Source organism: Mobula hypostoma, chromosome 4 (assembly GCF_963921235.1).
Source record: "Mobula hypostoma chromosome 4, sMobHyp1.1, whole genome shotgun sequence".
Classification (NCBI taxonomy): Eukaryota; Metazoa; Chordata; class Chondrichthyes; order Myliobatiformes; family Myliobatidae; genus Mobula; species Mobula hypostoma.
Window position 1 is genome coordinate 77349696 of NC_086100.1, and position 26103 is coordinate 77375798.

The window sequence follows — 26103 nt, forward strand, 5'->3', positions numbered from 1 at the left end:
ATAATAAAGAACTTCAGTTCCCACTGTGCATTGCAGGTAGTTCACGCAGAACTGGAAATAGCGTGGGTGAGCTGGACGCACGTGCGGTGGTTGAACAGCGTTCCAAATAAAATGCGCTAGTGTTACCCACGCTAGCATTGTCTTTATTAAGAACGAACAAAACATGATTTCAGAAGTCGACGTAAGATCTCATTATGGACAGTACATGGGGGGAAGAGGTCTGCGAGAATATGGAAGGTAATAGCAGCAAGTAAGGTTCTGGTGGAGAGAAGTTGTAGGCCGGAGAGTGTATTGTTCCAGAAGATCACTGAATTCACCATGAAATTCAGGTGAGAGCCCAAAAATTCCCATCATGGATAATGTAAGGCCTCCCACACCTAAGTAGTTTACTGGCAATTTATTGGATAACTGGAAAAGCTTCAAACAGCAATTCAATATCTATTCAGTGGATAGCAGAGCGAAAAGAACTAATGAAAAATTGAAAGCGTCTATTGGTGAGGGTGCTTTGGACATCCTTAACAGTGTTGAATTTGATGCTACAACTTTTATGTGGATATTTTGATGACAAATTTGAGTGGTATTTTACTCCAAGTAAAAACTTCACATTTGAGAGATACAGATTATTTTCCTGTGACCAGAAACAAGAGGTTAGCTTTGACCAATACTTAGCTGAGCTTCACACCTTGAGTAATTTCTGTGAGTTTGGACCTTTGAAAGACTTACTAGTTAGGGACAAAATAGTTTGTGGAATCCCAGATAATGGGCTCAGAAAAAGATTGCTCTGTGAAAAAGATATAATGCAAAAAAAGTCTGGATACGTGTAGGGTAGCAGAGACCACACGAGCACATGCTAAGGAGCTACACAGGGCAGACCCAACTTTGAAAATAGAGGGACAGAGCACAAGGCATTTCGCAAAGCAACAGGAAAGCAAAAAGGAAGGCTCAAACAGCAAATACAGAGGTAGGCACATCCCAGAGATGTGTTCTGCTTAAGTCCTGCAATAATTGTGGGAAGAATCATCATTTGCAAAGTGCTATAAAGCTGGGGCTACCAAGAGATTGCTGAGGAAATGGAGGAAGTCTTTTTGGATTCTCTGCAGACAGCTGGTGCTGGTAAAACAGAGTGGATTGTTCCAGTGATTGTGAATGAGACAGTAATTCTTGTCAAGCTTGACACCAGAGCCCAGGTGACTCTCTTATCAGTGGACAATTACAAGACTCTGAAAGTAAAGAGCAGGAGTTACCCAGTGAAGTTAAAAGTGACAGGCTATACTCCAAGAGAACTTTCCAGTAAAAGAGACCACAAGCACAACAGACAGCTCCCAAAGGCGCAACTACTGAGAGTACAGACAGTATTAGGTCTGAGTGCATATGAAAGCTCAACATGGTGAAAAGTGTTTTCATAGTGGCTTCACAGGCAAAAGATGACCACACAACACTCCTGGAAGACTACACAGATGTCTTTGAGGGACTTAGATGCCCACCTGAGGTAACTAGAGAAACTCTTAACAGTTCCAGAGAGGTTATGCAAGAGAAACACAAGAACTCCACCTTTCCACAGACATCCATACCAGCTTCTCTGGCATGACAGTCAGGTTGCCAGTGCTGAACAGAGTCATCATGATGAAGTCGTCACCAGACTTGCTTCCACATGTTGCAGCTTTGGTGCAAAACCTGCCTCTCTTTGACTTCCATTTAAAGATTGGAAACCAAAAATATCTCCACAATCCTCTCTGAAGAGGAAAAATAAAAAAGAATATGGGGTGACCACACAGTTCCCAAGGTCAGAACAACAGCAACAGTTAAACATAAACCAACAGGAGGAATTGCTATCTATGATGTGCAGTCAACAGAAGGAGCTTTGTGAATTGAGACAGAATCAGTTGGAACTTTTGCAAAGAATTACTGATTACGTGGATGTAGTCCAGGGCACCATTATGAAGCACATGGAGAAAATAATGGTCACACAGCAAGAGCAATAACAGAGATGAACAGATAGTATCTTGACCGAAGGATTTGAAAGAAATCAACTGATCAGAGTTCTCAGAAAGATACTAATAATAACACAGAAAATGAAAGCAATACATCCATGGAAACAAATAGCAGAAATAAAATTATCAAACCACCTCAAAGACCGATTGAAATTTTGTGAGTGAATAAGGAACTATTTGTTCATTACAAAGAAGTTAAGGTTTCAAAGTTACATTTAATGTCAGAGAAATGTATACAATCTACAAATGTTTGTACATCCTTAAATGCTTTTTCTTTGCAACCATCCATGAAAGCAGAGGAGTACCCCTGAAGAATGAATAACAGTTAAATGTCAGAACCCCAAACTCATCCCCCCCCAGCTCCCTTCCCTCCCATGCATAAGTGGTAGCACGCAATGATCCCACCTCCCCCCACCAGCAAAAAAAAAGCATCGGCACCCATCACCGAGCACTCGAGCATGCAGCAAAGCAACAGCCAAGACACAGACTTGCAGTACTCCAAAGACTACTCATTCACCCGGTAGTTTTTGGGGCTCTCTCTCTCCCTAACAAAGGAGAACGAGGTGTCTCCATTAATGTAGATATCTTGGTTGGAAAGGATTATTGTCTCTTGCAGGTTTATGAGGACAAAGTATTGTGTTTGTTTTTCTTTAGAAAGGGAAAATGTGTTATTATATGTGTACATAATAAAGAAGTTTGGTTTCCAGCTTAAAATGTGAGAGGTTCACCAGGAATCGGATATAACTGGATGAGCTGGTCGCATTCACTCAGTGTGGCACTAGAGACCTCTAAATAAAAATGTTCCAGTGTTTACCTGCACTGTTTGTCAAGAAGTAGTGTTCAATCAGTCTTCCAAAGCCATAGATCTGCTGGTCAGTTTAGGTACATGTGCATTTCTGGTTCTACACTTCAAAAACAAAATGAACAGAATACAGTCAGTGAAGAAAGGTAAGAATTACAGATTTGAAGAGTCACTTAAAGAGCACAATTTGTGCATTAGTAGGTTAATGGCTATTTGAAGTGTTATTCATGCTTGGTGACTATGCTTGAGTTTTATACAGAAATAATGTATTGGACGAATAATCTCCAACAGTTTTATAGGGAAATAAATTATTGGGCAATAAGATCCTTGAGGCACTTGCTTTATACAAATAATGCCAAACAGTCTCCTGTCAAACCCTCCAACATTCTCTCAGGCCTCATGTCACAAACATCTTTTCCCAAACCCACCATCCTGAAAATCATGAAACTCCCTGCCTTATTTGGACCAGCTGGAAAAATGGGCTGAAAAATGGCAGATGGAGTTTAATACAGACAAGTGTGAGGTATTGCATGTTGGAAGGACAAACCAAGGTAGAGCATACAGGGTAAATAGTAAGGCACTGAGGAGTACAGTAGTCAGAGGGATCTGGGAATACAGATACAAAATTCCCTAAAAGTGGTGTTACAGGTAGATAGGGTCATAAAGAGAGCTTTTGGTACATTGGCCTTTATTAATCAAAGTATTGAGTATAAGAGCTGGAATGTTATGATGAGGTTGTATAAGGCATTGATGAGGCCGAATCTGGAGTATTGTGTTCAGTTTTGGTCACCAAATTACAGGAAGGATATAAATAAGGTTGAAAGAGTGCAGAGAAGGTTTACAAGGATGTTGCCGGAACTTGAGAAACTCAGTTACAGAGAAAGGTTGAATAGGTTAGGACTTTATTCCCTGGAGCGTAGAAGAACGAGGGGAGATTTGATAGAGGTATATAAAATTATGATGGGTATAGATAGAGTGAATGCAAGCAGGCTTTTTCTACTGAGGCAAGGGGAGAAAAAGAAAAGAGGACTTGGGTTAAGGGTGAGGGGGGAAAAGTTTAAAGGGAACATTAGGGGGGGCTTCTTCACACCCAGAGTGGTGGGAGTGTGGAATGAGCTGCCAGACGAGATGGCAAATGCGGGTTCTTTTTTTAATATTTAAGAATAAATTGGACAGATACATGGATGGGAGGTGTATGGAGGGATATGGTCTGTGTGCAGATCAGTGGGACTAGGTAGAAAATGGTTTGGCACAGCCAAGAAGGGCCAAAAGGCCTATTTCTGTGCTGTAGTTTTTCTATGGTTTCTATTGTTGAATACCAGAAAATGGATAGAATGAGAAGGGTAAGGTCAAGGGTGAGGAAGAAGAGAAAGAGAAGGTGGAAAGATATGGGCAAGGGGAGAACCTCTGTGATGGGACATCCACAAACTTGCTCTCCCACATGTTTCTTCACTCTGATTCATTTAAATCAGTCTCCCTCCTCAACACTTGGAGCAAAAATAATGTTATCATTATAGGGTAGCCTGGTTTCAAACATGTGTCCTCCTTTCCCCTGGAAGTAGTTGTTCCAAAACCAAAGTCATTATTGTATGAGGTTAGCAAAGATTGCAGTCTAGTTGCTTATGAAATTCACACCTTCATCAATGATTTAGTAATAAAAATCAGGGATGTGCAAGAATATTGAATTGGGCATTGTGCAGTGATTTTCAGGTGACTGGGCTGGAAGAAGTGGTAGACTTAGGCAACCCACTGCTTATAGGATGGGTTTGAAATATATGTATATAAACTGAGGTCTGTAAAAAGTTAGGGGGTGACAGGAAATGTGTCTGAGATTGAACACTTATAAATTATGGCTATAAAGGTTATAAAGTCTTTTGGACATTAAAACTATGTTGCTATTCAAAAATTAGTCGATTAAAATCACAATACTCTTGGGAATTTTTTATTTTACTGCTTGATAGCCCCAATCAGAACACTTCTAATATTATTGATTGCACCCATGAGAGGAAATGAGACCTGAAACTGATGAGCACGAACATTAAGAATGCAGAAACATTGTACCCTGTAGTCAGAACATTACTCACACTTATACACTTGGAGCAGAAATTAGTACCTTGTAAGTATGATCTGATGGTCTTGTCTGTACTGTTTTGTGTAAATTAGATTTTTCTATCAGTGAAGGATTAAGTCTGGTGACCCAGCATATCTCAGTAAACTTTCTTAGGTCACAAATATCAACATTTTAAAACAAAGGAGAAAACCAAAATAGTGAGACCAGAGCTTAGAATTCACAAGCACTGGTTAATAATGTGGTATTTTTATTTTTTATCAACTGTAATTAGTCTCGGATCCTCAGAATATACATGCCTATTGAAATTGAATTAAAGGAAAAATACATGTTATAGATTGGAAGACTCCTTTCTGAACTAACCATGATCTTGTACTTCTCAATCTAACCTCCTGTCGAATTTCCCTGTTCCGGTGCCATCATGTTATATGACACCAATCATTAAAGAGAATACTGAGAGAATAATGAGCAACACCACTGGAGAATGTTCAGTTGATAGAACATAGGACAGTACAGCACAGGAAGAGGCCCTTCACCCACAATGTGCCAAACCAGCTAAAAACTAAATCAAAAACCAACCCCTCCTACCTAAACAATATCCATACCCCTCTGTCTTCCTCATAATCATGTGCCTAACTAAACATCTCTTAAAATCCTCTAATGTATTTACTTCTACTACGATACCAGGCACCACATTTCAGGCCTCCACTACTCTGAGTTTAAAAAAAAAACTTGCCTCTCACCTTCAATGCATGCCCTCTAGTATTAAATATTTCTGTCCTGGGAAAAAGATACTCCCTGTCTATCTACGTCTCTCATAATCTTAGAAACCTCTATTAGATCTCCCCTCTGCCTTCCTAACATATTGCATGTGAGGAATTAGATCATCAATCCAAGAAAAAAGCAGGAAATGTACATGGAGTGTATGTACATGGAGTATATGTAACCAGCTTTGTTGTGCTTTGTTTTCTTTTCTCTCCAACGTTAGAGCCTCCCTCTCCACCAGAAAATCCCATATCCACAACAAATGAGACTTCACTCGTCTTAGAATGGAACCCGCCTAGAGACAGCGGTGGCAGAAATGACATCACGTACAACGTGCACTGCAGAAAGTGTGTGGGAGACAACAGGAAGTGCAGCACATGTGGGAGCAGCCTCCATTTCATCCCCCGTCAATTTGGATTAATATATACTAAAGTTCTTGTTACGGATCTGCTGCCTCACACCAATTATACCTTCGACCTTGAGGCTGTGAATGGGGTGTCTGAATTGAGCCCCAGCCCAAAGCAGTATATCTCTGTCACCATCATGACCAGCCAGGCTGGTAAGTGAGTCTCCTTCCTCTGTTACTATCTGCAGACTATCACTTGAAATCCAGTCACCATGAATAGCAACTCAATAATTGCAAGAAATGCTTTGAAATGTGTCATTTCTGGGAGTGACTTCTTGTTGGAGGTCATCAGTCATAGCAAAGTAGCTGGATCTTGACTGTTAAGGGAGTCATTTTGGTTTTGGAAACAAATATGGAAACCAGTATTAAGTCACATAAAAGAAACAAGCATATTAGAATATGAAACGAAAGAGACTGCAGATATTGGAATATGGAGCAACAGCTAATCTGCTGGAGGAACTTAGCAGGTCGTCCAGTATCTGCGGTGAAAATGAACTGTTAGCATCTTGGGTCCAAAACCTACAAAAGGTTCATTTGTTCTTGCCCCACAAATGCTGCTTGACATTGAGTTCCTCCAGCAGGTTAATATTAGTGTGTGACTTCCCTTTCCATTTCCAACTGCATTAAGAAAAGACGCCCATGGCTAGACTTTAACCAGATGCCTTCTCTGGAAAAAAAGTCAAGCCGATAGCAAATTTACAACTGACCTAGACTCAATGATCGCGGGTGGAGGAGCATTCCATACTTCTATCACCTTCTGCAAGTAGGATTCCCTAATTTCACTCCTTTGCTTTGTGGATGTTTAGTCTAACCCCAGTAACTAACAAATATTTTCTCTTTATAAAACCATAAGATAAAGGAATGGAATTAGGCAATTTGGCCCATCGAGTCTGTTCCACCATTTCATCATGGCTAATCCATTTCCCTCTCAGCCCCAATCTCCTGCCTTCTCCCTGTACACCTTCATACCCTGACTGATCAAGAATCTAGCACATTATTAACTTCGCTGTAACTAATTTCCCTGATTATCTTTAAAAAAACTCCACTCAGACTATGTCCAAACTTTGAAACACCAAGAAAAAACACCTCCTGATTGTGCAGGTTTCTAGCTGCAGTGTTTGCCTTTCTCTTAATGAAAGTTGCCTTTATTTGAGTTGTATTGAAATTACACTGTTAAGTACAAACATCCAGGAGGAAGAATAACTTCTCTTGTTTTGCTTGTGATCCCAAGCATTGCCAATTTCCTTTAAGCATAACCAAAGTCAGAATCCAGGGTACCTTATTCCACCACAGCCCAAGGCTATGAAACACAGTATGTTCTCCCAGTTGCATTGCCTGTAAAACTGCATTGATTAAAAGTCAAATCTTTGAGAACCTGTGGCCTACTTTATCAGAAAGGGAAACCTGATTCTGCCTTCCTCTCAATATTCTGTTAGCATTATGACCAATAGAGAATAATAAAAAGACATTTGTTTTATCCTTCTAATCCCACTCACTTTGGAGATGCATATAATATGTTTGCAACAGAGACAATTGTAATTTGAGTTTTAGACTATCAGTAGCACCGAATATTTATAATTTTGCATGCTGTGTTTTTCTTCCACTGTGAAAATCAAGAAAGACTTGCCATTTTGTGTCAAAGGGATTACTTGGGTAATCAGAGCCAAGTGATTGCACTCCTAGTAATTCGCAACTCTAATCACTATGCACCATTGTAATTGTGAGTCTCTCAGAGCTATTTATGTGTAGATTCACTTGTATGGTGGAGAGAGCGATGCAAAATTAAGTGCTTGCTACATAATTGAACAAACTGCAAAAGCATATGGACAATTTTCTTTGAGCCATAACGCTCTTATTTTATTACCTTCAAGGCAGGAGTTTTCAGAGTACTTCCAGTTATCCCTCTAGGACAGGAAAGTGCAAATATTCCAGTCGTAGCTCAGTTGGACAGGGGAGAGGCCAAATTAGAAGGAATCTTTCCTTTACAATTATTCCTGCTTTCTGGAGTTTGATTGAGGATCAAGCCCCACTTTTAACTCATTTATTATTCACATTAAGGGGATGCCTGCAATAGAAAAGTATTAAACAGCAAAAAAATTAGAAGAGATAATGAAATCACTATGAAGAAATTGGTGTACGACAATGGATGTGTAAACCAAATACAATACAACAATATCTGACTTTTTCAGCTTCAGTAGAATGTATCCAAAGCCGGTAATGGTGAAACACCATTTCAATTTCTTGCCAAACCATATATTGGTTAGACTCCACTTTTCTGAGGTTTTTAACACTTGCCATAAATAAGATATTGCATGGTTTCCTGGAAGCTGCCTTGATTAAAACCAGAGAGGCCCCAGGTTCAATTTGTGGTCTTTGCTAAATTACCCCAATCCCAGTTAGAGTGCCTATAAGAGCTCAATAGTACTCATAGACACATGATTAGGGGAGGGAGTGGTTACCCACTGTCGATCAGCCGTCTCTGCTACTGCCAGAAAGTGATGTTAGCGGAGGGGAGGTTTCGTAGTGGAGCAGTACACCACAGGGACACGCACTTCGCCCTATGAAGTTGTGCCAAACTAATTAAGCTAATGATGCCTAATTATGTTAAACCACACTGCCGCAGTATGGTTCCTATCCCTCCATTCTCTAGATATTGATGTGTCCATCTAAGAGCCTCTTAAATGTCTCCATTGTATGTCTCCACTGACACCCCGACAGTGCAATCCAGGCTCCCACTATTCTTTTTAAAAAATGCATACATATCCTCTTTTAATCCTGGTAAAAAGAAGTTGCCCATCTACTGTCTATGCCCCACATAATTTTACAAACTTCTATTAGGCACTCATTTCAGACTCCTTCCATCCGAAGGAAACAATCTTAGTTTGTCCAGCTTCTCCTGATTTCCTCCAAGCCTGTGGAGATTGAAAGCAGAGGAATAAGAAATTTGCCCCTGTGCCCCGTTCTCAAGTCATGCAAATACCGTGCTTGTGCAAGTCAACACAATGAGATTAATGCCAGACTTTTAGCCTCTGAAAAGCTCTGGATCAACAAAATAGTACCAGCGGTACTTTAAGATTGCTGGATGAATTGCATTCAATAGCATGAAAGATGTTCAGAATTTTATTTTTAATTAATAATCAGCAATTGACTCTCAGCAAGAACTGATAGAATGTTCTGGGCATAATTTTGCACTCTGAATTTCAATGTAGGTCAATGTGTAAAGAAGTTAGCATTTAAATAAGAGATCTTTACTGAAAGCTTGCACTGCTATAACTACACTAGATTGGGATTTCATTGCCAGGATGACCGTAGAAATGAATTCTAATGCATCTGGTCAGGTGTGGCTCCCAGAGAGGATGGGGAAATGATTTACTAGAATCGTTCTAGAAATAAAGGAATTCAGTTATTATGTTTTTTTTTGTGTAATAAAGAATATTGAAGATGGAGGTATAAAATTTAGATATGGTAAATAAAAAATTGTTCTAATTACTGGATGGCTCAAGAACTGAGAGATAGAAGATTTAAAGCGATTGACCAGAAGGTATTAGTTGTTGGGGGGGGGTGGTGAATGGGAGGTCAATCTCTTTCAGAATAAAGCAAGGACTTCTAAAGAGAATTGGCCATCACTTAACTGAAAATACATTGCAAGGCTATAAGGAAAGAGTGGGATAGACAGACAAGATTGTCTACAAAGCCAGTAAATATTCAATGAGCTCAGTGGCTGCCTGCACATTATTTTGTTTCTATGGATTTATCCAGACTGGAGCTAGAGTTAATTGCAACTTGTTGAAGTCTGCTGCCTGTGTTTGCTTGAGAGTGGCCAATGAGGTCATTTATTCAAAGAAAGCTAAATACTTTCCATTCTCCCTTGGCAAAATAGAGCAAGTAGAGAGAACATGTGGCTTCACTATGTTTGAAAGCATTTCAGTTTAGTGGGTGCATCTCCATTTGCTGGCACATCTTGGTAGCCATATCAAGCTCAGAGGTGCTAGTCTTTCAACATAGTGTATAATTGTGGTGACAGAAGGCAACATATCATGCAAGTTCATGCATACTATTTTGTCTGCTGTCGTGAAGCCTCTGTCCATCTGCATCTGAAACACAGCCAGAAAGCAAAAATGGTCCACTTCACAAAAACAGCTCCCTGGCTGATAACTCTTGACTGTAACCTACACACTTGAATGTCTGGAATTCAACAAAAACTACACCATCTAAGGTGGCATACTGTAAGAGCCAAGATTGCTTAATATCATTTCCAGCAGGCAAGAGTAAAGGAGAACAAAATAATTGTTATTCCAGATCCAATGCAGCATATAAAAAAGCTCTAAGATAAAAAATACAATAATAAAGAAAACGCAATTAATATACATACATACGGTAGCTTATATACATAGATTGATTGTATGTACATATAGTGACCAGAGACAGCTGGCATGTGGAACAAACACTTCTGGTGTCTGTAATGTTCTTTAAGTACCCTGGGGTAATTGGCAGAGAAGGCATCTGGTCTAAGGACTAGTATGTCCTGTTGTGAGTCTTCTGTCATCCTTCCTCCAATGGTACTGTGAGCTCCACCAGGATGATTTTCTTGTCTTCAGTGGACCACAGTACGATATCTGGTCAAAGTGTGGTTTGCACCACCTCTGGGAACTGCAGTTTCCTCCCCACATTGACCCTCATCTCCTGTGATGTGCCAGTTTGCAACAAATTGGATTTAGGCCTCTTGTCAAAATTTAGCCCATAATTTTCATAGATCATTGATGGATCATTAACATAATCTACCACATCCTTATCACATGAGGATTTGTGGTAACTGTCTTTATTGTTGACAATCTTTGGAAATGGTTTCTCCTAACTTTACACTTTTTCAAACTGGATGTTTAAGAAGAGAGAAGCTTAAGATGATTAATTTGTTTTTTAGGGACTGCTTTACTGGACATAATCTGACATAAAGCACCGTACAATCTAACAAAAAAAATGACCTGATGAATCTTGTGTATTCTTGGTATATTTGCAAGGTGAATCAGCGCATTGGCCAGATTTATGTAAAATAGAATAAATATTCTTTCATGTTTGATTGACTGGGTTGCAGCCATATTGTGTCTTGAAGTTGTTACTGCGAAGTGCCTCACTTCACTAACATTTTATTTTATCCATGTTCAAGTGAACGTGATTGTGAAGGAGAGGAGAAGCAAGGATAGTATCACTCTTGCTTGGCAAGGTCCAGACCGTGCCAATGGTGTCATTGTGGAGTATGAGATTATCTACTATGAAAAGGTGAGTAAGGAAATGTGCATGAACCTTTGCATTTAGAATTTGGTTTACAACTTGGCAGCACAGTTGCACATCTAGTAGAGCTGTTACCTTGTAGTTCCAGAGACTTACTTCAATCCTAACCTCCAATATGGTCTATATGGAGTGTGCATCTTCTTCTGTAACCACAAGGATTTCCCTGGAGGGCTCATCCCAAATCCCAAAGTCATGCAAGTTATTTGGTGACAGTAAATTTTGCTTTGTGCATAGGAAAAATCTAGGAAATGAATAAAATGGGAATAATTTAAATGAGTGCCTGATAAATGTTGTGGACTGTAATTCCTTGATTGTGGCAAAATGTACTGCAGCACCTGGGTCAGCACTGACCAGTCCTAATACTTTGCTATAAGAAGGAATCTAAGCATCCCCAGGAACCTAATTGCTAGGTGTTTTGGCAAAGGGCTCATTATCTGACCTTGCTGCACACCCCAGCAATTCTAGCAAGAACTAGAAATTGCCAAGTATCATCAGTGAAGAAAAATAAAAACAGAAATTAGATAAAGTATGATGAACTGTATCTCCTACTTGTTAGTGCTACTAATCATTGTTAGTGAATCCTCACTTTCTTTGGCTGGGTAACTTAGTATTGGCTTCAGGTAGGTGAAATACGATAAAGTTTTTAGCTCTTTGTTGAAAAATACAAGACACTCATTTGGGACCCCTTCATTAGTCTCGCTGAAATCTGTCCCACATACATGACTTATCTTCCGCAATATTTTTGACATGCAGAAATTTCCAGTGTATGACTGTTTCAGGTAATCCACACCTGTGCTGTCTCTTCCTATACACGTACTCATCTGTCCAGCAGTCTTCCTCTCCGTTTGTTCCCCTCTGCATTTGGTTCCATCTGCCATTCATCCCATCTCAAACTGGTTGCACCTTCACATCTATTGACCTGTATTTCCTACTCTCGCTTCAACACCCCACCTTCATAGCCTCAGGACTCGCACCACCAGGTTCAAGAACAGTTACTATGACACGACCATCAGGAATAAAATGGAATAATTGCACTCGCTTGTCCCATCATTGAAATGTTCCCACAACCAAAGATCTCACTTTAAAAACTCTTTATATTATTATCGCATGTTGTCATTATTTATTGCTATTTATTTATATTTGCATTTGCACAGTTTGTTGACCCCTGCACTCTGCATGATCTTTTATTGATCGTGTTATAGTTACTATTCTATAGATTTACTGAGTATGCACACGGGAAAATGAATCTCAGGGTTGTATATGTACTTTGAAAATAAAATTTACCTTGAAGATGAAACTATAGACGTACAATGTATTTAGTGCCTGCTCCGCAATCTACTTATTACACCTATCTTGCATATACATTACATTCTCTGTCATTAGTAACCGAACAAAGATCATTGAAAAGTAACTTTGAGGAATATCCTATATTTAAATCAAAGCTTTGGACTTGTTGGCCCAGTCATCAGGAGCCATCACTCCATCAGCCAGTTTTACTGTAACAGACATCTTTACACACTATAAATTGGGTGTTGTAATGGCCTATTTGGGGTAAGTCAAGGAATAGAGTGAATGCTCTGTCCTTTTATCAATAGATGTATGATGGAGAGAAACCCATTTTATTGAGAAGTGTAAGTATGTAGCATGGCATTGGAATGTAAATCAGCAGAAGCTTGGTCTCATATTGGCCACTGACTTTGTTATTGATTTTTTGCATGAAATTTAACATGTCTAGAATTGCACTCTGCTATCTGAGCCAGTCCTTGTTAGCATCATCGGAAACGACTATTCTTTTGTTTATTTATCATAACAGAATCAAAGGGACCAAAACTACACTGTTTTAAAGACTAAATCTAACAGCATGACAGTTGATGGACTAAAACCAGGGACAACATATGTGTTCCGTGTCAGAGCTCACACCAGCGGTGGACATGGGACATATGGTGGCGAAATCGAGCTGGAGACCAGTCAAGAAGGTAAGCAGAGGGAAGCTTACTTTGAAAGAAGCTTCATTGAGGGAGACCTCTTAGAATATAACACGCAAATGAATCTATTGCCACCATTGGCCAAGTTGGTGGTACTTTACAATCTTTAGCTAGAACAGCAATTGATATCTTTTAGGTCGCCAGAGGTGAAAATATCGTGAGGAGGTTTCCCTTCTCTTCCCAAACATGGATGCCTTGTAAATCTGCTGGGATATCAGTCAGCAGAGAGCAAATAAGACTCCTCGCTGTTTTTGGGCTGATTCCACACCATAATAAGGTGCAACCTGGGTAGTAGTGAGTTGACAATTGTCCCCTGTATAAAGTAAGTTCATGTTTAACTATTTGGAAGCATATTAAGTTTGCCTCATAAAGTGTAGAATAACCCATTTGATGTGAAATTCAGGATTTGCCATCAAAGCCATAATCTATTACCCCAGTTTGCTGCCTCGAATGATGATGAGCTGTCACCTTGAGTGAAATTTGCAGTTTCTGTAGTCAGTAGTGTCCCAAAATCACCCTTTGAGTTTAGTGCACTTCAGGGGATTGAATTATACTACAGTGCTTTAACCTAAAACTTGTCACCAGGAATGGTACTTTTAAAAGAAAATAAGCTTCACTTAACATACAGGCAGCAGAAACACCTTTAACTAGGTAAGGAATTACCTGAAACATCATTGAATGGACATCCTGAGAGTCTACTGAAATAGTGAAATGTTTGTTTCCAGACAATATGTGGGGCTGCCTATGGTAAAGGGATAATGATAGTCACTTGTATGAATTGTCTTTTTACTTTCAGCTGGTCAGAACCATTATTCCTTCAAGCAGTGAAAGCAGCATTATTCCTGAAGGTGGTGTTTTTTTTATAACAATAACTTTGAGATAACATAGCCAAAAAAATACTGAGGCTCATAAGTATTCAGTAAATCCAGACTCATTATTAAAACTTTCACTGGTCATTTCCTTCCAGTTAATGCCACTTTTGACCTAATAGTTATAGAGTTAATCAAAGGCTGCCAATCAAATGTATTTAACAAAGTGATCTGTGACTTGGAAAGAATGAATAATACATACATGTGCATAATTCTGGATGTAATTCAATGGAGAGTTTGTTGCATGAACTTAACATTTTATTAGGTTTGATTGTAACAATGGGAGATGAAATTTTTAAAAACTTGAACCCAGGAAAGCAGCTTTTATAATCTAACTTATATTTTGAGGAAGGAGAAGTTGTTCTTTTGTACGTGGTATCTATGAGCTACAGAGTGAGTGTGTGTGTGTGTGTATATATATATATAAGGAACAGTTCAGTTTTTCTTTTGCACTTGGACTCATCAGTAAGTTCATCATGTTATTTGAAACCAAGTGGATACATTTCAAACCTATTGTATTTTTATTATACCTGTAATACTTTTAGTGAACATAGCACAAAACAAACAGCTTTTCTTCTCTTTTGTTTTCAGATATGCTTGCTATTGGTGATCCAAACCAACCCACCATCATGGCTGTCTCTGTTGCTGGTGGGATAGTCCTCCTGATATTCCTTGTTACTTGCTTTGTTGTTAGTGGAAGGTAAAGAAAAATTAATTTCCTGCTCAATCTATTATTCTGTTGTCCAGTGCTGTTGAGAAGTAAGAAATATTAAGTGTCTCTCAATCTATGCTCAGTTGTTATGGCCAGTTAGTTTTAGTATTATGGTAGGACATAATTTGTGGATTGAAACAACCCTGTGAAAGGAATTACCTTGGGGTGTGTATTACTTGACAAATACCAAGTGCACACCATTTGGGACAAAACAAAAAGAGGGCGTTGTTGAGGTTCACAGAATCATAAGACAGCTGTTTTATGAATTGGGAAAAAGACCAAATATGAGCAAGGCAAGACTGAGCTGAGCAAAGGTCATGAGTTTAAAAGAGATTTTCAACCAGTTCTGGAGTGAACAACTTTTTTTATTCTTAAAGCTGCTACCATGCCAACAAAGAACATTAAAGACAAATTTTATTGCATCCTGTGGTGATGAGATGAGGTGGGCAAGAGGATGCTACTGTATACACTAACAAATAGGTGTGAAAAATGGCTTTCAGTCATGTTTCTTCTGTAGTCTGCATTTAGTCATCATGGAATTTCATACAACTAAATTCTTGAAGGAAAGTTCCAAAATCTTACTAACACGTGGATGAATTGTGCAGAACTTTGTCTTGGTTGTATTCATTCTGATGATTCCAGCATCAGCAGCGTGAACTAAGTCTTCCACGGAGCTTCTACTGTGGTGGTGCCATCTAACACAATGAGAATATGCAAACTGATGTCCACTTGGAGACATTCCTGGAGGCGTTCCTTTCAAAATAGTTCCTTTACTGCAACCTAATATTTTTAAAAATTGTACTCTATTATAAACCAATCTTAGAACCTCACCCTACCTCATGGTTAGATCAAAAGTTCGCACAACTAGGTTTAAGCTTAAGTGTGTTTAAGAAATCTGCAACATTTATATGTGACTTTAAAAGAGTAATTGCTGCTTTTTCCAATTTTTAGTTTAATTCTTCTAATAAATTATTTTTAAATGTTATTTTCTTTATCATTTTGCATGTAAATTGAAGCCAGCAGTTGGTGTTCCTCCAGTAAACTTGACAATGGCAAATATCTTTGGTGTAGGCAGTTTATTGAATGAAGTTGACTTAATTTAATGACTTAAGAAAGAATGCATTTGCTATAGATTAAATGCAGCAAAGATTTGCTACTCTGGTTCAAAGGATGGTGAGTTTACTCTGTGAGGAGAGATCAGACAGAGTTTAGAAGAATGAGAGGTCACCTTCACACAAAAAAAACTTACAAAATTTTTAAAGGGCTTGATAGAGCCATTGCAGGGATGATATTTTTTACTGGTTGAGAGTAAAGGGTAGGCTGAAATATGATTGAGATGGGGAAGAATTATTTTAATTAGAGGATTGTAAAGCTTTAGAATTATCTCTTTATGAAGTTGGCACTGAGGGAGATGATCAGCCTGATCTTGATGAATGGTAATACAGGCTTAAAGGGCCAGGAGACCACCTCCTGCAAGATTGCTACAATTCTTAAAGTATTTCAGAAAGAGTTGCAGAAAGGTGCAGCATACAGGAAGGCTAGATTCTAAAGGGGGAGGGTGATCAACCAGAAGTCCTGGTACGTATTGGCACCAGTGAAATAGCTAGGAAAAATGAGAAGGTCCTGAAGAGAGAATTTAGGGAGCTAGGTTGAAAGCTGAAAAGCAGGACCACTAGGTAGTAATTTCCAGATTGCTGCCTGTGCCGCGCACCAGTGAGGGTAAGAATAGAATGATTTGGCAGATTAATGCATGGCTGAGAAACTAGTGCAAGGGTCAGTGTTTCAGATTTCTGGATCATTGCAATCTCTTCTGGGGACGGTATTACCTGTACAAAAGGGACGGGTTACACCTGAACCCAAGGAGGACCAACATCCTTACAGTCATGTTTGCGAGAGCTGTTGTGGAGAGTTTAAACTAACTCGGCAAAGAGATAGGAACCAGTATGATAGGGCTGTTGGTTTACCAGCAGAGGCAGTGTGTAGTGAGACCGTCAGAAAATACAGGCAGACAGTGGAATGAGTTGCAGTATAAAAGGGGACAAACTCAAAAAAGGTGATGAATACAGGACCAAAGGTGTTGCATTTGAATGCATGCAGTATACGGAATTAGGTAGATTATTTTGTAGCGCAGTTGGAGATTGCCAGGTATGACACTGTAGGCATTACTGTGTCATGGCTGAAAGATTATAGCTGGAAGCTGAGCATTCAAAGATGTGCATTGTATCAGAAGAACAGGCAGGAAGGCAGAGTGCTGGCATGTTTCTGTTGCTTAAAAATTGAAATTAAGTCCTTAAAAAAGGTGACATAGGATCGGATGATGCGGAATCCTTGTGGATATTGTTAAGAAACTGAAAGAGTAAAAAGACCCTGATGGGAGTTATATACAGGCCTTCAAATAGTAGGCAGGTTGCAGGCTAGAAATTCTTATGAGAGATAGAAAAGGCATGTCAAAAGGGCAATGTTATAATTGTGATGAGAGATTTCAATATGCTGTTAAATTGGGAAAATCAGGTTGGTGCTGGGCCAGAAAAGAGAGAATTTGTAGAATGCCTACAAGATGGCTTTTTAGAGCAGCTTGTGGTTGAACTCATTTGGAGATCAGCTATTCCAGATTTGATTGGGAGCTTAAGATAAAGGAATCCAAAGGAGGCAGTAATCATGACATGATATAATTCATCCTGCAATTTGAGAGGGAGAAGCTGAAGTCAGGTGTATCAGTATTACAGTGGAGTGAAGGGAATTACAGATTCATGAGAAAGGAGCTGGCCAAAGTTGTTTGGAAGGGGACACTAGCAGGGATGATAACAGAGCAGCAATGGCAGGAGTTTCTGAGTACAATTTGGAAGGTGCAGGATATATTCATCTCAAAGAAGTAGTATTCTAAAGGCAGGATGACAGAACTGTGGCTGACAAGGAAATCAAAGCCAACATAAAAGCAAAAGTGAGGGCATAGAATAGATCGAAACTTAGTGGGAAGTCAGAGGATTGGGAAAATTAAAACCCAAAAGAAGGCAACTGAAAAAAACCCATAAGGGGGGAAAAGAATAAACTATGAAGGCACACTAGCCAGTAGTATCAAAGAGGATACCAAAAGTTTTTTTTTCGGATATGTGAAGAGTAAAAGAGATCCAAGAGTAGATATTGGACTGCTGGACAGGTGGTAATGGGGGACAAGGAAATGGAGGATAAACTTAGTAAGTATTTTGTATCAGATTTCACTGTAGAAAACAGTAGAAGTAGACCAGATGTTCAAGAGTACCAGGAGTCAATGACTGCAGTTGTTATCTCCAGGGAGAAGATGCTTGGGAAAATGAAAGGTCTGAAGGTATCGTAGATAAGTCACTTGCACCAGATGGACTACACCCAGAGTTCTGAAAGAGGTAGCTGAAGAGATTGTGAAGGCATTCGGAATGAACTTTCAAGAATCAATATATTCTGGTATAGTTCTGAGCCTGTTAAAATTGTGAATAACACTCCACTCTTCAAGAATGGAGAGAGGCAGAAGAAAGGAAATTTTAGGCCAGTTAGCCTGACCTCAGTGGTTGAGGCAATATTGTCATTGATTATTAAGGATTTGATTTCAGGGTACCAGGAAGTACATGATAACTAGGCCATAGCCAGCATCATTTCCTTAAGGGAAAATCTTACCTGAGAAATTTGTTGGAATTATTTGAGGAGATAACAGACAGGATAGACAAAAGAGAATTGGTGGATGTTATCTACCTGGATTTCCAGAAGGCCTTTGGCAAAGTGCTGCTCTTGAGGCTGCTTAAGAAGATAAGAGCCTATGGCAGCGGTCCCCAACCACTGGGCAGCAAAGCATGTGCTACCGGGCCGCGAGGAAACAATAAATGATTTGGCAACATGAGTCAGCTGCACCTTTTCTCATTCCCTGTCACGCACTGTTGAGCTTGAGGTCATTACACACTCGTCATCCATGTCAGCGTGGGAAAGAGATCAATTCCTCGAGATTGCAAATGACGGTGGGTTGAAAAGTATGTTTGACCTAACATCTCTGCCAGCATTCCAGATCAAAATCAAGACTAAATATCCTGAGATAGCTACGAAAACGCTGAAAACATTGCTTCCATTTCCAACATATCTCTGCAATGAATGCAATGAAAACTAAATTGCGGAATAGACTGGACATAAGGAACCCCCTTCGAGTATCGCTGTCTCCCATCACTCCTCGATAGGACCATCTTGTTGCAGGAAAACAAGCCCAGGGCTCCCACTGATTCAGCGATACTGGTGTGTTGCAATGATTTTATATGTTCATATGAGGAAAATATGTGCTGTGTGTTTAATATCCAAACGTTACTTAAAATGTTATGATACTATTGACTTATAAGTGACTTATAATTGACGACTCACTATATTCATGCGAGGAAATACGTGCTGTGTGTTTAATATTAAATTCGTTAGATAAACCCTTTAAGAAACAAAATTGAGTGTATTAGCCACTTATCACCTATATTCTGGTTGTGATTAACACCCCCCCCGAACAGAATCGCCAAAAATGATTTGTAGAAAAAAATCGGCACGTACACGCGTGTGCAAGTCACTCATGCGCACTACTGCCCGCGCAAGGCTTCATGGTCATTGTAGTCTTTCTTGGGGTAAACCCAACATATTTGACTAACAACACACATCAAAGTTGCTGGTGAACGCAGCAGGCCAGGCAGCATCTGTAGGAAGAGGTGCAGTCGACGTTTCAGGCCGAGACCCACCCTTCGTCCTGACGAAGGGTCTCGGCCTGAAACGTCGACTGCACCTCTTCCTACACATGCTGCCTGGCCTGCTGCGTTCACCAGCAACTTTGATGTGTGTTGCTTGAATTTCCAGCATCTGCAGAATTCCTGTTGTTTGCGTATTTGACTGCTACTCTTGTCCATTGGCAGCCCTACCCTCCCCCCCGGTCGGCAAGAATATTGTCACTAATAAACCAGTCCACGGTGCAAAAAGGGTTGGAGACCCCTCGCCTGTGGTATTACTAGCACGGATAGAGCAATGGCTGACTGCCAGGAGGCAAGGAGTGGGAATAAAGGGAGCCTATTCTGATTGGCTGCTGGTGAATGGTGTTTTGCATGGATCAGTGTTGGGACTGCTTCTTTTTACGTTGTATGTCAATAATTTGAATGATGCAGTGAATGGCTTTGTGGCAAAGTCTGTGGACATACCAAGATAGGTGGAGGACAGGTAGTATTGAGGAAGCAGCGAGGCTGCAGAAGGACTTAGACAAATTATGAGAATGGGCAAAGAAGTAGCGGGCAGTGTCAGGAGGTATATGGTCACGCACCTTGATAGAAGGAATAAAAGCATAGTCTATTTTCTAAACTGGCAGAAAATTAAAAAAATCTGAGGTGCAAAGGGATTTGAGAGTCCTCGTGCAGGATTCCCTGGTTTAATTTGCAGGTTGAGTCAGTGACGAGGAAGGCAAATGCAATGTTAGCATTCATTTCAAGAGGACTAGAATATAAAAGCAAGGATGTAATACTGAGGCTTTATAAGAAACTGGCGAGGCCTCACCTAGAGTATCGTGAGCAGTTCTGGGCCACTTATCTAAGAAAAGATGTGCTGACATTGGAGAGGGTTCAGAGGAGGTTCACAAGAAAGTCATCCCATATTCTCCAGAGATGTAATATAATAGAGGGTGAATATCACAATGGAGAGTGAAATAATACAACACAGGAACAGGCCTACAATGCCAATTAAACTTGTCCCATCTTCGAGTTTCAGCTAAACTAGTGATTTACGAAGGGTTAAATGTAACTTCCTCGTTCTTGTACCAAACCTTCTGATAATAAAGCCAAGAATTTTGTATTTTTTTAACCACTTTCTAAATCTGCCCTATCATCTTGAATGATCTATACAAATTGAAGCAGAGAAATTGTAAGCTGTTTAGTCTGTCCAGCATGCTCTGCCATTCAGTATAGTCGTGGCTGATCATTAAAAATTCAGTCCCCTGTTTCTACTTTCAGCCTTGACCCCTTGAGCCCCCTTGTTAATATATCTTCCTTTTTGCTGTATATACTTAATGTGTTTCATTACACTATATACCCTCCAGATCTTTTATGTTCTTCTACAGCTTGCCCACGTGCATCTACTGCCTTTTCTCTTTCTACCTGCAAATATACATCACTTTGCATTATTCTCCATTAAACTTAATCTGCACCTTCCACCAACCTGTTGTCAATTACTGCCCTCCTTGGATTTCACTACATTTCTCAATTTTGTTGGAAAATTGCAGAAGCAAATATTAGTGCCTCACACACACCTTCAAATCATCAGCATAAGTTATGAGAAACAGTCATTCCTGGTGTTGGTCCCTGTGATATCCATTGTACACTTCCCTCCTTTCCAAAAAATCACTGTTGATCTGTTTATGGTCATATATTTCAATTTTTTTTTCATAACTCCCTTTGTTCTTCAGTGGTCAAAGGCAAGCTTATTACACAGGTCTTCAGTAAATGCCATTAACTCCACATCAAAACATTTTCCTTTTTGTTCTATTTCAGTAAATTATTTTTTCCTCCAGGATGTGGACAGCACAGGCAAGCCCAGAATTTGTCATTCATATCTGCACAGGGTGGATTGCTGTTTCAATAGTCCCTTAAGAGAAAACCACACTGGTGTCGGACTGGAGTTACATATGCATGGCATATCATCTCCCTTGAGGAAAATTAATGAACCAATTAGGTTTTAACCACAATCCGTCATCATCATTTCTTAAAATTGTAGCTGATTAACTGAATTTAAATTCCTCAGTTACCATGGTTGAATTGAACTTGCATTAGCAGTCCTGTAACTTAACCACTGCATTACTATCATATCCATGAGTACAGCCAGCTATTACTATTTCAACAAAATCTACCAAGTGAATTTTATACAATTTTCCTTTAACAAATCCTTGTTGGTTTTGCCTAATCTTTGCAAGTCCAAATGATTATTAATTCTACCTTTAATTATAATTTCTAAACACCTTTAACTATTTTTTCTAAACCTTTCCCCATTACTAAGGTTATGTTAATTAGCTGCACCTTTTGGGTTTGAACCCACACATCCTTTTAAATAAAAGTTTGGCATTTGTAATTTTCCATACTTCAAGCAACATACTTAATGTTCTGGATGTTTGAAAGATTATGGCCAGAACCTCTAGAGTTTCCTTCTGCCTTTCTCTCAGCAACCTACCTTACCTCCACATTATCCATTTTAAGTACAGATTACACTTCCAGAAATTTGTCTCACAATTCTTAGCCCATCCAGTACCTCAAGCTGCAGTTTCTTTCGCTGAGAATGCAGCATTGGTGCAGTTTGGTATAAAGCACCTCTGCATTCCGTCAGCCACCTTCTCTGCCTCATGAGTAGATTTCCTTTCTGACCCATCACAAGCCCTACTTCCCGTCTTACCATCACTTCATTCTTTATGGGACTGTAGAATTTTTTTTTGGATTCCCTTTAATATTTTCCCCACTCTTTAAACATATCCCCTCTTTGTCTTTTCCGTATTATGATATGCCTCCTTAATCAGTACTTTTGTGTCGAGGTATATTTGGAAGTCAGTCCTGTTCTTTTTCCACTTTCAATTAGGTCTTCATTATTGCTGCAACATCGTAATCCCAAGTGGCTAATTGCAGCTACAGCTCAGTAACCTAACTTAATCCATGCACAGCAAGCTACCTTACACCTTCTTGTTTTTATGGAGTTGGAGCTGATCTATTTTAGCCACCTCTCTCCTTTTCACTGCTATTTCCCAGAACCCATTTCCACCACCAAAATACTTTCACAGCTCTGGCATATCCCATGACTCAAAACACAAATCCTGTATAAATGGGAATAATTTGAATAGGTGCTACTTTCACAGTGCAGAACCATCCACCCCCACTACTTGTCCAAGCACCCTTGATATCTAAAGCCCCTTCAGATGCACCAAATCTGCAGCCAGGCATTTGATTTTACTCTGGTTTTATATCTATATTCACTGGCACGTAACAAAAGGAGTAATCCATTTGTTTAGTAGAGTATTGTTATGTCCTCAATATCCTCCACATGCATTGGCTGCCTACAGAATATTCCAGGTTGTAGTTTGGAACTTGTACTGCTTGTGAACGTGAACCAAATAAATTCTGTCATGACCAGTCCACAGCAATGCCACTCTATCTTTCTAATATTATGATATTTCGTCTTAATCAGTGTTGTACTGCAGTACAACAAGAAATCCATAGATACCATTGATAAAGTCAGTAAAATGCAAGGTCCTGCTCATAGTTTTCCTAACCCTTAACAGTTACACACAATAACTTGTTTTTGCTGCTTCCATCAATGGTATCTGTTCACCATCCCCACTTCTTTTCCTCATGGTAATTCCAGCTGTTGTGCAGTTAGCATCCAGGAGGATAACATGTCATCCTGCAATCATGTTGATGTCTGCACAGACATATTGGTTCCTCTTAATCTATCTGGCTGGGATTTCCATAAGGCAGTAGGGATGTTGCCCTCTTTCAGGGACGCTTTAAGTATATCCTTGAACCTTGTCTTCTGTCTACCGATGGAGACGAGTGAATTCCTGGGAGTGCAGCTTGATCCAAGACGAGGGTATCGTGGGTAGCTCAGCTGTATGGAGAACTCATCAGAGGAGAAAAGGAAGTCAGAATATCAAGAGCTCAGACCCTATTTAAAGCTGATGGTCTAATTGACAGCTGTATTCCCCATCCTCCTGTGTAATTCTGGGACATGGACTACCTTCAGCAAGTATCTCAAAGCTATATACCAACACAGATTCTTAAAATAATCCGCCAGATCCATTGCCAGGATAAGCAAACTAATTACATTAAGTCAGCTCTGAAGGACAGGCAGCAACACGCACATGAAGGAGCACAAAACAACTCTCTTCCCCTCTTCCCCCACCACCCCATACCCCTGAGCCACCTGATCGTGACTCTGATAGTTTTAGAGAGCAATGCAATCAGGTATTGCTTAGCTATTAAATTGCTCAGGAGGTTCTCTGAAACATCTGTATTTCCTTTTCCTGCTTTTCTTGTAATCACTCACTTCCACTCTGAGCTACGTGTTAACCATAATCCTGATACAGGTGAGAGACTTCAGTTATATATTAAAAAATACTCTAGTTAATAAAGCAAATTGAAAAATTCCAGTAAAGACTACAAGACGTAGGAACAGAATCAGACCACTCAGCCTATCGAGATGGCTTTGCCATTCAATCATGGTTGATTTAATATCCCTCTCAACCCGATTTTCCTGCCTTCTCCCCATCACCTTTGATGCCCTTATTAACCAAGAACCTACCAAATTCTGCTTTAAATATACTCAGTCACTTGGCCCCTACGGCCGTCCGTGACAATGAGAGCATCCTGACTGGCGGTATCACTGCCTGGTATGGGAACTGTATGTACCTCCCTCGGTCGCATGGTTCTGCAGAGAGGGGTGTGGGTAGCAAAGCGCATCTGTAGTTGTGAACTTCCCATGATTCAGGACACTTACAAAGACAGGTGTGGAAAAAGGGACCAAAGGATCAATGAGGACCCGAGTCACTCCAACCGCAATCTAGTCTAGCTGCTGCCAGTACCATAGCATAAAAGCCAGAACCAACAGGCTCCGGGACAGCTTCTCCTACCAGGCCGTCAGACTGATCAACTCATGCTGATTTGAGTGTATCTCTATGTTACATTGACAGTTCTATTTATTATAAATTACTATGATTGCTCATTGCACATTTAGGTGGAGACATAACATAAAGATTTTTACTCCTCATATATGTGAAGGATGTAAGAAATAAAGCCAATTCAATTCAATTCCACAAATTTGCCATCCTCTGGCTAAAATAATTCCTTCTCATCTCTGTTCTAAATAGATGTCCCTCTATTCTGAGACTGTGCCCTTGGTCCTACACTTGACTATTACAGGAAACATCCTCTCCACATCCACTCGGTCGAGGCCTTTCAATATTCAATAGGTTTCGATGAGATCCCCCCCCCCCACCTTATTTCAAACTCTGGCGAGTAAAGGCCCGGAGCCATCAACGTGCATGCATCAACGCTCCTCATGCATCAACACTTTCATTCCTGGAATCATTCTCGTGAAGTTCCTGGGAGCTATTTCCAATGCCAGCACATCTTTTCTTAGATAAGGGGCCCAAACTGCTCACAATACTCAAAGTGTGATTTGACCAATGTCTTATAAGGCCTCAGCATCATATCTTTGCCTTTGTATTCTAGTTATCTCAAAGTGAATGCTAATATTGCATTTGCCTTCCTTGCTACTAACTCAAATTAAAAGCTAACCCTTATGGAATCATACACAAGGACTTTGCACCTCCAATTTTTGGTCTACACCTTTATTCCTTCCACCAAAGTATGTGACTGTATATTTCCCTACACGATATTCCACCTGCTGCTTCTTTGCCTACTCTCACAATCTAAATCCATCTGCAGACTCCTGGCTTCCTCAACACTACCTGCTCCTCCACCTATCTTTGTATTCTCCACAAACGTGGATACAAAGCCGTCAATTTTGTCATCCAAGTCATGAAAGCAAGTGGTCCCAATAGTGCCCCCTACGGAACACAACTTGTCATCAGCAGTCAAACAGATTAGGCCCCCTATATTCCAACTCTTTTCCTCCTGCCAATCAACCAATCTTCTATCCATACTAGTATCTTTTCTGTAATACCATATCTAGTTAAGCAGCCTCATGTGTAGCACCTTGTCAAAGGTCTTCTGAAAATCAAAGTGAACAACATCTACTGACTCTCCTTTGTGTTTCCTGCCTGTTATTTCCTCAAAGAATTCCAACAGATTTGTCAGACAAGATGACAAATTAGATCATTAAGGAAACCATTCTGACTTGGGCCTACTTTATCATGTACCCCTAAAGCTAATCCTTAATAATGGACTCCAACATTTTCCCAACCACTGAACCATTATCTAGCCTAATTGGCCTATAATTTCCTTTCTTCTGCCTACCTCCCTTCTTAAAGAGTAGAGTGACGTTTGCAATTTTCCAGTCTTCCTGAACCATTCCAGAATCTAGTGATCTAGTGATCATTATTACTAATCCCTCCACAATCTTTTCAGCTACATCTTTCAGAACCATGTGCTGTAGTCCACCTGGTCCAGGTGATGTATCTACCTTCACACATTTCAGCTTCCCAAGCATCTTCTCCTTAGTAATGGCAACTACACTGACTTCCGCCCCTT

The 26103-nt window shown here is 39.9% G+C and overlaps 1 protein-coding gene across 2 annotated transcripts in view; it reads left to right on the top strand.

Moving 5' to 3' along the window:
- The window catches only part of LOC134345414 (ephrin type-A receptor 3-like), a 380595-nt gene that overhangs the window by 240150 nt on the left and 114342 nt on the right, over positions 1-26103 (top strand). For both annotated transcript variants that reach the window (XM_063046042.1, XM_063046043.1), the window contains exons 5-8: positions 5850-6185; positions 11197-11309; positions 13135-13297; positions 14767-14875. In XM_063046042.1, the coding sequence (XP_062902112.1) occupies positions 5850-6185; positions 11197-11309; positions 13135-13297; positions 14767-14875 (721 nt within the window). The remainder of the gene's footprint in view (positions 1-5849; positions 6186-11196; positions 11310-13134; positions 13298-14766; positions 14876-26103) is intronic.